The sequence below is a fragment of the Capricornis sumatraensis genome, chromosome 10 (assembly GCF_032405125.1).
Source record: "Capricornis sumatraensis isolate serow.1 chromosome 10, serow.2, whole genome shotgun sequence".
NCBI classification, from domain to species: domain Eukaryota; kingdom Metazoa; phylum Chordata; class Mammalia; order Artiodactyla; family Bovidae; genus Capricornis; species Capricornis sumatraensis.
Genome location: NC_091078.1, coordinates 63,125,078 through 63,137,935, shown reverse-complemented (window position 1 = coordinate 63,137,935; position 12,858 = coordinate 63,125,078). Strand labels below are relative to the sequence as shown.

At 47.0% G+C, this 12,858-nt stretch overlaps 1 protein-coding gene across 1 annotated transcript in view; it reads right to left on the bottom strand.

The window, feature by feature from the left end:
* The window catches only part of SRGAP3 (SLIT-ROBO Rho GTPase activating protein 3), a 122,082-nt gene that overhangs the window by 36,326 nt on the left and 72,898 nt on the right, over window positions 1-12,858 (bottom strand). Inside the window, exon 11 of the mRNA XM_068983109.1 lies at window positions 7,467-7,494. Within this exon, the coding sequence (XP_068839210.1) occupies window positions 7,467-7,494 (28 nt within the window). The remainder of the gene's footprint in view (window positions 1-7,466; window positions 7,495-12,858) is intronic.

Genomic DNA, 12,858 nt, shown 5'->3' with positions numbered 1-12,858 from the left:
GGAAGCTGTGCTCTTATTCCAGGGACGTGCTACTGCCCAGCTCTCTACGGTGTCCCTCTCTGGGGGCTCTTTTCAGAGCCAGTCTCCTGGCGCCCAATGCAGCCTATACCTCTTGCCATTCTGTGGCTACGGTGGCTGCAAAGCTGGACTCTGAATGACACTTCTCATTCCAAAAGACCGTGCATTTAAAGACAAGGTTTTGGCACTGCTGACAAAGACGCTTGTTGCAGGCTTGCAGGAGACTGACCAGGTGCAGCAAAGCCTATAGATGCAGAAGGACTGACTTCCTCCAAGGGGCAAACACCCCGTGGGTGTTGTGATTGTCAGGGGAATAAAGTCAGATGACTTGATTGTCACACATTTTATGTAGGAGTTCTCCATTCAGAAATTGTTTCACTAAACAAAACACCTTTGCTTTCAAATGCAATCAGGTGAGAGAGCCTTTCAGGCATCCTGACAGATCGCCTGTTTTCAAAACACTAAGCATATTCCAAAACATGTCCGTGTCTCTGAGGTTCCGCTCATTCTCTTCCTTCTCCAAGCAGCTCCTCCATCCATCCTCCCCTCTGCCGACACCTCCTTCAATGCTGCCTCTGCTCCAGTGCTCACGGCTCTTCTTGGTCTAGAGTGCTCACAGAACTTATTTCTGTACCGATCAGTCACCAAGCTCTCATCTTGAATCATTTTCCACGTTCAGCTTCTGTGTCAAAAACCTACTGCATGACACGATAAGGTCCTCGAGGGCAGAGAGTAGCAAATGGGCCTCAGTCTCCCCTCAGCTCTGGAGTGCGATTTTTTGAGAAGGAAGTCTTGTAGGAGTGAGGACGGACGATGAAGGAAGGGCTCTTGACACAGCCTCTCTTCCCATGACCTTCTGGGTGGCAAACTGCTCACTTGGGGTCACCTCCCAACAGTGCCCCTTTCCTGCTGCACCCAGCAGCAGCACCCTGCCTTTTGGGGTCCTCCAGGCCTCCCTCCTTTGAGGCATCTGAGAGCAGCCGCTGCTGTTTCCCACCCCTTGGGCACCCCCAACTGGGGCCCTCCTGTGCCCCTTTCCCTTTCCCAGAACTCAGTTCACAGGCAGAGACAGCCCTGGTACCCAGGCTGATCCCGCCCACACCCCCTCCCACACCTGAGGCCGGCCCTCCCTGCCCAGTAAGTCCGGTGAACGTTCTGTCTGAGGATGGAGGAGAGAGAGCTGGAGCAGAGGCAGCCTCCAACACTCCAAACATGTCTCAGGCAGGGCCTGGGAGCCTTCAGGGCCTTTTCTCCCGACTGACATGAGTCTTATTTTCTGCAGTGAGTGTCTTTGTTAGATGGTGGCGGGCTTCCAGTAACTGGTAGGGACCTTCCTCTTGCTCCCCTAAGTAACGTTCAGAGTGCATCTGCCCTTCCCTGAGGATATTTCCCACCTGCTACCCTTTCCAGCTCCATCACTGTCTTAACTTGCCTTGAGCTGTGCTATCTGGGACAGCTTGATCCTGCACCCTTTGCAGCCGAGAAGCAAGGACAGAGAAACTCACGGAAGTGAAAACCTTCCTTTTCAGTCTAAGGTGTAAAGGGTTAACCTGGAATTCTAAAGGAGCTACTTCATCTCCTTTCCCTTCTCCCAAACTGCCTCACAAGAAGCCAAACAAGGTGGAAGGGGTGTCTCTCACACAAACTGTATGTCTTTCCTTTGTTGGTCTATTCTCAACTTTTAGGAAAAAAAAAACAAACTGGTATAAAAATACACTGTTATACAAAGCAGGGTTTTCCTTTGTGTTGCTTCCAACCAGTCTGCTCCTGGGAGATGTGTGTGTGACGGGAGGTGAGGGGGTTTCTCTAACTGTCCCTCAGCCTGGTCAGGACTGCAGTTCCTCAAGCAGGGGAGCAGGGCTGACAGCCCTTCCCACCCCCAACTCAGCCAGGGCTGAGAAGCAAGGGGAGGCACTCTTAGAAGCCACTGGCCAGAGACAAAAGTGCCTCTGAAGCTACAAGCAGGCCACCAGGAGGACCAGCCAGCTACACGGCCTGGCCAAGGGCCCGGATGGAAAGTTTCGGTTGGTCAGATGCCAGTCTGTCAGTAGGCTGGGGCAGGGCTGCTGGCCGGGGTAGGAGGTGGAGGGAGGCTGCCATCACATTGGGCACGTTCGCGGACTCTGTGGCTCCCCAGCAAGTACCTTAATGAACGTTTCCATACAGCCGTTAAATAGTTTATGGCTACACACTGAGAGAGGCCTAGGTCTCCTCATTTTCTGTGGTTTAGGGGGAAGACAGGGGGGCCTAGGGGAAAACGGAACAAAAGAAATCAAGAGAGCAACCAGGTAAACATACAATGGGGGAAGACGCTGCTGCAACCCACGACTGAAGGACACAAAATGCAAACGGAAGGCCTGAACCCCCAGTGCACTGGTGCCCAGTGCTCCACTGAAGGCCTCTGGATGTTCAAGGGTGTCTTAACTGATCCACAGTGTCAGGCAGGACCAAGACTCATGTAACACAAATGCATTCTACATTATGGGGGGGTACAGCACGTGTCCGGGAAACCACTGAAACTCCACTCAGAGGCTGCCATCCTGCAAAGCTAACCAGATGGAGGGGGAGTCAGGAGTGAGATGTAACCTGTAGCTGAAGAAAGCAAGAGACTTTCAAAGATGATTGGAAGGATTAATTTTCATTGTTTTGGCTTAAACACATCACCGAGTCTCAGCTCCCGATGTACCGGGGCACTGATCTTCCTAATGCTGCTAAGCATTTCAAATGCACTTGACTAATCTTTATTCCATTGATCTAAGAGCTGGGCAGTTATTATTCTCATTTTAGAGATGAAGAAACTGATGCCAGGAGGGAGGCTGCAGCTTCTTCGGGGGCCCTCAGGGACCCAGGGTGAGGACTATCTCCTGTCCTTTAGTCAAGTACACTTTCAGTTAGTGTTTTCAAATCCACTGTCATACTTAACATCAGCTTAACCCTGCATGTGTGGCCCCATTTTACAGAGGCCTAAGCTGAGCTCTAGAGTGGGGAAGTGGCAGCGCTAGACCCCAAACTCAGCCTCTTTGGCTCTAAGCCCAAGATTTTTCCCATTGGGTCAGTCATGGAACCTTAGGGCACTTTCCCATATCCAGCTCAAACTCATCCATTCCATTAACCCTTGCCAGCAAAGAACTGGCGAGGGGGCGGGGGGGGGGCGGGGGGGCAGTGTCGGGTTGAAAGTGTCTTGCTTGACTTTAGGATCTCCATTCCCTGTGCTCGCTCCATCTCGGACACAGGGAGGGGCGATCACACCACAGTTCTCCAGCAACAGTGAAACAGCCACAAACACTGAACCGGTCTCCAGAGTTGCTCACATGCATATGCCTGTGTTGGCTTATTTGCTCACCTTTCACCACCCAAGTTGGCCTGACTCAATGATGCCAGTGTTCTAGGTCAAAGGACTTTCAAAGGTTAGGAGGAAGACCCCTAACCAAGAGACACAGTTCACTTTCAACTGGCTGAGCTCACAATTTGGGAGGTACCGAGGGGGGACCCAGCCTGACACAGATAATAACCATGTGTGATGAACTGAGACATGGGCCCCCCACATCCTAATTGATTTCTGTGAATGGGCAAGAAATCATACGTGCTGCGGAGCCCATCAAGGGATGAGACTCATGCTGCCTTGCTCACTGGCCTTGTTTGCCTGTCTGCTTCAGCAGCCCCACCATCAAGGGAACTCAGATCAGCTTGCTCTTGGTGTCTGAATACTGAGCAAATACTGCTAGCTCCAGGACATGCATGGGCAAAGACACAGTAGAATCCAAATCTCATGCCACCCAAACATTGGAACCAAAAATAACAGCACAGACCAAAACTTCAAAAAGAAACAACAGGCAAGGTTATTTTGAGCCCATCTTGGATCTATGTCAATTTGGTTAGCTAAGTCCATGTCATTTCTTTTTTCACAAGTTACTTATTTTTTTGAGGATAAGGGCACGTGAGAGTGAGTATTTCTTATGGTAGATCTGCTTTTGAATTTATATATGCCAAAGAGAGTGCCAGAAATGTAACAGGGGGCCATAGGTTTTACGTTTAATAACTGGAGGGTAGCAGCTGAGCCACCTTGTTTCCATGGTGATTTGGGTTTCTGTTTTTGAACGTTGTCCGATCATTTCATTATCTCACACTGCACGACATCCTCACAACAACCCTGAGAAGTAGGCAAGAACTATTAAACCTACTTTAAACATACGGCAAATGAGCCACTGAGAGATTAAGAAACTTGCCCAAGGTCACAGGAATAGAATTCAGCTCTTCCTATTCCAGGTTCTGGTGTGAGTATGGACATGGGGAAATGGGTTTTACCACAGAACACCCAGCAGTAGCATTAAATTATCTATTAAACGCTCATGGTCAACAAGAGTAGAGACTCAATGCAGGTGTTGGACACCAATACCAGAAAAAGTCTAGGGTGCCTTTAAAATTTATTTCATAAAGTTAAGTCCTAAGGATTTTTTTTTTCCTGTGAGTTATAAAATTTCTCCTGCCCAATCCAGAAAGCAAAGGACTGTTAGAATCACATCAGGATTTCTTCCTTTAGTGTGGTGCTCTGGGCACGGAGCAGAATCTCTGACAAGGAAACGTAGCTATCCCAACTTCGCATGACATCAAATTGATACCGACTTACTGAAGTGCTGGGTGGGGCACAAAGTGGGGAGCAGAGGGGCAGCTCAGCCAAGGAAAGTGGGGCAGCCTAAGCCTTCCATCTCTTCTGCTGCTCAGTTGCAGAGCAAAAAGGAAAGAAAGAGAGAGAGAGGCAGGGAAAACAGGAACAGAGAAAGCCACGGAGAGGAAGAAAGAGAAACCAGAGACCAATGTCCCCTTTCTGCCTTTCAACCAAGATGAAAATTAGCACACATTAGCAACACAGAACTTGGCCTCAAAATTATTCTGTGACCAAAAGGATGGGGATTTTCCTAGACAACCTCACAGACGTGGGAGTCAAAATTCAAAATGGCAGCAGTATTATAGTTGGATGGTGGTCAGGCTCTTGGAGGCTGCTCATGGGTGTGCATGGGGTTGCATTTGTGTGGACAAGAAAGTTTAAATGATTTCACTACTGATTCAGACGTGGACCAAGTTCTAGGTTAGGGAAGCCAGTCAATGGTTTGAAAAACCATAATCAAATGTTATGTTCGCATTTGGCTTAGCCATTTACCATACAACTTTCAAGTGCATTATTGCGTCTGGTCAGCCTAATTTTTTTTATTGTTTAGTCACTAAATAGTTTCTGACTTTTTGATACCCCGTGGACTACAGTGCATCAGGCTTCCTTGTCTTTCACTGTCTTCCGGAGTTTGCTCAAATTCATGTTCATTAAGGTGGTGATGCTAATTACAGGGTTATTATAAATTGGGGCTATTCTAAGATAACATTCTAAAGTGTGAGAAAAAAATACAACGTGTTGCAGCCCATGTGAAAACTGGTCTATCTTTACAAGGCCAGTGGCAGCTTGTTGAGAAGATCTGCTCAACCAGTCATCCAAAATGACACTGACCTTTGACAAGTAACTATGGGAGATAGAGAGGGCCACAGTATAGAAATAGCTCACCCAGGGCATTTAAGATTAATTTCAAAAATACTTCCAAGTTAGCAGTGCACTCTATAATACATTAAAAATGATTTTTAGAAGTAAGAGGAAGCTTTTAGTTTACTAAAAGAGTTGCCTTTGACCTTGGCCAAGGGCCAAAGTGCAGATATCTGGATTTACAGTTTAGTACAGTGCAGTGCAGTATATCTAAGTGGGAGGTCTGTAATCCTAGCTTGGATTTCCCAGGCCCTAGGTCCATGAGGGTGTGGAAGAAAACATCTCAGGGGACTTTATTTTTTAAAAAAGCAAAACCCCTCAACTTTTCTCTAAGGAACACCCTGGGACCTCGCCAAGGGTTTGATGACAGATCTCTCCTACAATCTGCTGGAACCACTATTCCCGCATGAGTTCTAGGAATTAGGAAGAAGTGAGGGATGGCTCAATTCATCCCCCATCTGTTGCACTATTTGCAGACTTTGGTGTAAAATGTAGCTTCTGTTGTTTGGGGACTATGACAACACTCTCTCACCACAAATAAATTTAAAAAAAAATTTTTTAAGGGACAACACTCTCCTGCCATAAATAAATAATTTTTTTAAAAAAAGGCAATACTTGCCATAAATAAATTTAATTAATTCATTCATTTTTTTAAAAGGAATTTGTTTCTAAAAGATTCTTCGAAAGTAAGCCTGCACATCTGCTGGCCCACATGCTGGGAAGGCCTCCCCTGGCATCACGAATCATCCCAGTGTTCCCAGACTGCCAGGTCCGAGAGGAACAGCTGCACAGACTAAGCTTCTGGAGAGTCCCTAGTCTCCTCCACCCTGGGCTCAGTAAACTGAAAACCCCAGAGCTTTCCAAGCCTCTTCCCAGCCAACTCCCTTCCAGATGAGGAGGGAGTTGAGGGTTCATCCCTCTTGTTGCCAAATAGGACAGCTTTCCAGGATTCTGAGCCACTGGGAAGAACTTGTGGGGAAAGGATGTCACTGGGTCACTGGGCCCAGGATGAGGCAAAAACCAGACCTCAGTGATCACATGATGGAAAAGTGCAGGCCTTGAGGCCACCGGCTAAATTCATGTTGGACGGTGGGACAGACATTGTTGGGGACGGGAAAATGGATGGGCTCTAAGGTACCAGGGCAGCGATGGGGCTGCTTAGGGACCTAAATTCTCTGCAGGTAAAGGAAAGGTCCAGTCCTGAAGCCAGACCCTCAACTATCCGCTGCTGAGTGAAAGTGTTCACTGGCTCTGGTCTGCTCAGGGGAAAGCGCAGAGGGTAATGGTGAGCGAGCTGGAGAGAAAGCGAAGCTGTCCACTGTTACTTCCCGAGCAAGGGGCTCCGCCACCAGTCCATCCCAGTGCAGTGAAGTCGGAAGCCAGTGCTGCGGGGGGCGCTGTGCGCGCTAGTGTGAATATGCGCATGCGTGTGCACGGCGGTGCCTGTGCGGGATTCCAGCCAAGCCCAGAGCCTTGGCTACTGCGTCCCGCCCGGCACGGCACCTCCCCACCAACCCTCCTCGGCAGTTTGCTCAGCAGCCATAGAACGGATGGGGAGACAGGTGGACAGCAACCTGATCGCCTCCGGCTTCTGGTTGCCCTCAACCACTCTGCAATATATATTACGGTCCCTTCTTCCCACCTGATGGATAGCGCCGCCGAGGGACCACACCCACCTCCAGAGCAGCTCTGAAAGGCTCCCTTCCTGTCATAGTCTAAAGCTGGAATGAGCGGAGCAGCCTAAGGCCTTTGCCTCCCCTCTCAGCACAGTCACGGCCCGTGGGGTGAGGCGCTGCTCCCTACGACTGTGCTGCTCCTGCTCCAGCACCGTGCCCGCTCCCTCGCCCTTCCTGCGCCTCCCGCCTCCTCCCACTTCCCACCTCAGGCGGCAGGTGCAGGAAACAGGATCCCCGGCTCTTACCTGGTTGTACCGCATTCCGCTCTCTCGCCTGGAAAGAAAAGTGTACATTAATGTTTAATTGGTTTTGTTTTTGTTTTTGCTCGCTTGTTTATTTTACTTTTGACCGTGCACATTCGTCTTTTTCTAAAAACATGAAACAACTCACACTTGAACTTAATTATTTATGAAATGGGAAATCTAATTATGCCTAAGGTGTGGTCTGCTGGGAAGAACTGAATCTTATTAAATCCTCCGTGCCTCCTATTTGTAGGGCCATGTTCACATATATTTTATTTCTTATTGTTCACATAACTAGGCTTTTGAGGTTCATCCATAGCATGACTGAGTAATTCATTCTTTTGTGCGGTGCTATAATAGAGAACCTCTAAGTCAGCGCTGTCCCATGGAAATAAAATGTAAGCCACAATTTCTAGTAGCTACATTACAAAACTTAAAAAGAAATATATATATAGTGAAGTCGCTCAGTCGTGTCCGGCTCTTGGCAACCCCATGGACTGTAGCCTACCAGGCTCCTCTGTCCATGGGATTTTGCAGGCAATAGTCCTGGAGTGGATTGCCATTTCCTAAATAGGTGAGATTAATTTTAATGATATATTTTATTTGACTTATGTCAAAATGTTATTTCAATATGTGTCAATATAAAAAATTAATAAGATGTTATAGGTATATGCAGGCATGCATGCTAAGTCGCCTCAGTTGTGTCCAACTCGTGCTATCCTAGGGACTGTAGCCCACCAGGCTCCTCTGTCCATGGGGATTCTCCAGGCAAGAATACTGGAGTGTGTTGCCGTGCCCTCTTCCAGGGGATCGTCCCCACCCAGGGATCGAACCCGAGTCTCTTATGTCTCCTGCATTGGCAGGCGGGTTACCACTAGCGGCACCTGCGAAGCCCATTTCAGTTATATATACACATATAAACATATGTGTATAGTACTAACTCTTTGAAATCTGATGCTCATTTTGCACATTTCAATTCAGGCTAGCCATGATTCAAGTGTTCAATAGTCGCTTATGACTGGCGGCCACCATACTGGACCACATTGCTCTAGATTCTAGAATTGCATTCAGTATTCACATGAAGAGACTTTCTAGAAGAAAGAACTGAGTATTTATGCTTCTCTATGGAAAACAATGCTGAATGGAGCCGGGGAGGAAAATGAGGGGAGGAAGACAGTGAGAGAAGTCTGAAAATAAAACTTGGAGCAAGTCAGCACACAATTCCTTAATTCCTGACCCAAGCCACAAGCAGTTACAAGAGTTACTGCAGGTGGTTGAACTGAAGCCAAAGCAGGAAAGGAGAAAAGTGAGGTAAAACAAGAAAATTTGCTCTACGTAATTTGACTGTGTATCTGGGGTCTGAGGCAAGTTCCTGCCAGACACCAATTTGAATTACATTTTCACGTAGACCTAAGACCCCCAGTGAGAGCTAATCGCAACTCACCTAGGAAAGGGTCAGCCAGTGGCCTGGGTTGATGATACAACATGTCATTTCCCTTCAGGATGTAGTTAACTGTGCAACTCTGACTGACAGGGGGCCCTAGGAAGAGGCTCCAGCTCCACCTCTTCTTGGACTGGCCCACTCCTCTGTGTACTCACTGTGGTCCAGGCACAGTGCTCTTCTCTTCGTTCTACCTCACCTCATCCCTTCCTGCCTTCCCATAGGCTGTTCCCTCCGCCCCATCACTCTTTCCCCAGGTTTTCATGTGGCAGACACATTCCCACCCCTCAGAAGTCTCAGCTTAAATGTCCCCTCCCTTTAGAGACCTCTCTGATCACCTACATTAAAGCAGGTGCCCATGCTCCTCAACCCTATACACAACTATTCTCTATATCAGCCCAAATTTTCCACTCAAGGACACTTACCATAGTTATAATTCTTTACTTAATGGTTTGTTTCCTGTCTGAGGTCTCTCCTCCCCCAGGAGGGCAGGAACCTTGTCTGTCTTATATATACTGTATCCCCAGTCCTAGCCAAGCACAGAGTCTGTGCTTTTGATGGATGGGTGGACAGATGAATGGACAAATAGGGGCCAGGAGGGAAGAAAGGGATAGGTAGGAGTCAAAGGGTCTGGGTCCCAGAAGTAGAATGTCAGAACACACTCAATACAGACTTTGCTCTGGCAACAAATGGAATCGATTCTCCTTCAGCTTTGACTCACATTCCAGCTCTCAAGAACCACTCTACTAACATCTTTTGAAATATGGTGTTTCAACTTCTAACAGAAATAAAAAATGCTATGCCCTTTACTATCTGAGACCTCCTGGGATTGTGAAAATATTCTTTATTGTTGGTGGCTCAATCATTTTCCAGAAGGTCAGACTGTCTGGTCCTGGTGGACATTTTGCTCCGTAATGGACATTAAATCTTGGCCTGAAAAGGTTATGTCTCATTCCTTTTTATAGACAATGCACCATCTACCCTTGAGCAGCTAGAGTAAAATGAAAAACCACTGTATCTTAGGTGTAAACCCTGGAACTTACTGATTACCCAGAGCAATATAAAAGGTCAGAAATCTAAGGCTCAGAGATGGTAAACTAAGAATTCTCTGGCCAATAAAATGACGTAGCAACAGCCAAAGGCACATAAAGGTGTCCGCTCTTGTTTCCAGGATGTGGCAGTGACATTTGTAACAAGGAAGGTCAATTTGCAGGACACCTAGAAGCATTTTGACTTGTATGCCTGGGGTCAATTATGTTCAAAAATTCGCCTCTCAGTGAGGGTGACCCAAAAGACCTAGACTTTCCTCCAGCTTGTGGTTTCTCTGAGGCATGCTGTCAAAAGAGTACTCGAGAGAAACTGAGGTACTAGACATGCCATTTCATTTCATTTTTATGAAAAAAACCTTGTATCTTTTCTAGCCAAAATATTTCACTTGGCCCCATATTTCTTACCTGTTTTCAGACAACCAGATTATTCCTCCCAATATAAGACAGCTCTCAGATGACAGAAAAAGGCCACTGATGCAGGTGTCACTGTACCCTGGCCCCGCTCTCACAAGAACTTTCTACTGAACGGAAGAGTTAACACGTCCAGGTAGAGAGGACTCATCTGATGACTCTCAGAGGAGTAAATTAGAAGGTTCTGAGCTTTGTCAAACTAAATCAGTGCAAATTCTTCCCTGTCCCTCAATGCCCTGCTCCTGCTGCTGCTAAGTCACTTCAGTGTGTCTGACTCTGTGCGACCCCATAGACGTCAGCCCACCAGGCTCCGCCACCCCTAAGATTCTCCAGGCAAGAACACTGGAGTGGGTTGCCATTTCCTTCTCCAATGCATGAAAGTGAGAAGTGAAAGTGAAGTCGCTCAGTCGTATCCGACTCTTAGCGACCCCATGGACTGCAGCCCACCAGGTTCCTTCGTCCATGGGATTTTCCAGGCAAGAGTACTAGAGTGGGGTGCCATTGCCTTCTCTGCCTCAATGCCCTAGGAATCCACATATATCCTTACCGTGCAGGGGAAATACAAAAAAGACCGAAGATTTGGTCTCAGCTTCAGTTTTTTCAGTAATTCAGTAATTCATTAACTTTAGTTAATAATAATTTATCAGTATATATTAATTGTGACAAATATACCACATTCATGTTAAATGAAGATGTTAATAATAGGGGAAGTTGGATGTAGAATATATGGAAACTGTACTGTCTTTGCAACTTTACTATACATATAAAACTACTCTAAAATAAAAAGTTTATCAAAATAAGAAAAAACTTCCCCAGAACTGACCAGTCTAACAAGACCTGTGCCAGATATCAAAAGCACCACAGTGGACTTTACTCACTGCTGGCTTATGAGAAAACAGGACTATGGAAATTTTTCTAGATGGCTCTTTTTTAGTTGCCATTGTACTTCTCAAGTTGCATTTCCTGTTTTTTGTTGCTCTTCAGCTCAAAACTCAGGAGAAGGACTCATATATCATATCTCAGAGCAGGACGCAGCTGAAGTCTAAACACACTTGGAAGACCAAATGGGCCAGGCGTCATACCAACCAAAACTAATTATTATTATTATTTCATTAAGGCCACTCAGGCAGGGGCAGGAATAAAAGCTTGCATCTGGTAGCACTCACAGGGAAGCTTGAGAGAAACACTTTCTCATCTGGGATCTTATTTTTTAAAAGAATATCTTGTATTCTAAATCCAGGGTGTCTGATTTCAAAAACGCAAGTAGTCAGCAACTCACGTGGACCTGCCTTCTGTTAAATGGCTCATGAGAAACACCCCTCAGAGCCCAATCCCATGACCAGAATAACTGATCCTACAAGTTGTGAAAGCTGCACCATCACACACTCATCCAAGCTGCTCTCTGGGCCTTTCTGTCTCGTCCCGTTCCCTCCATTCTCACTGTTTTGGTTCCCTCTGTGTTATCCACAGTCCCCCATGGCCCCATTCTCCTGGTCCAATACTGAAATGTCAGGATGGGCAGAATATAAGGGTTGCCAGGGGTGGGGGCGGGGGCAGGGAATGAAGAAAAAGCTCATTGCAACTCACTCTTCGCCCCTCTTCCCCTCAATCAATGAGTTCTGTCAAATATAAACACCCATGTCTAACCTCCACCCAAATCAAGAAACAGAACGTTTCTATTATCCCCAAAAGATTCCCAGCTGTCACCAGCTAGAGCAGACAAATCTAGTCTGTGGCGACAGAAATCAGGTCAGTGTGGTTTCAAGTGGAGATGGGGGGAAGGGTGAAGGTGGACTGCAAAGAGGCACAAGAGAACTTTTGGGTTGTCGCTTTGGGGCTGGAGCTTTTGAGTGCTGGTTATACCTGGGTGCATGTGTTTTTTAAAACTGATGTCTACACATAAAATGGGTGCATCTTATGGGATTTCCATTATATATGTCAATAAAGTTGATTGAAAAAAATTCTACTGGTATTAGTTTCGAAGTGCTGGCTATTCCTTCAAGCCCTAGTTATTCATCTTCCTAGAAGCCTTTCCTGGTCTCTTGGGCCCACGGTGAAACCTCCCTCCTGGGACTCACAGTCCTCAGAGCCTGAATTGCTCACCTGGCAATTTATTCAGTATTTCTGTGTGACAATGTTATCACTATTTAATTTTTTAATGAATTCATGAGTTGTCTCCCAGCTAGACTGCAAATAACTAGGGGCTGGAAATGGTTTCATTTCTCACCGGTTCCTCTAAGGCATGGGGCTCACACATGCCAAGCACCTGCAGAGCCTGGCAGCTCCCTGGATAGCTGCTGAGTGAACAGGACTTGTGTGGCTCAGACACAGCCACTAGAATGTGCACACACAGGGAGAAGAGAGCAAGCCAGTGAAGGGTGAGGATGTACCGTGGATGGCAAACCTCAGCAGCAGTGCCCACCAGCCCACAGCCCTGCACAGGTCTTGTCCTGTCACACTCATTCCCCAGAATCCTGGGATATCTCTAAACTGC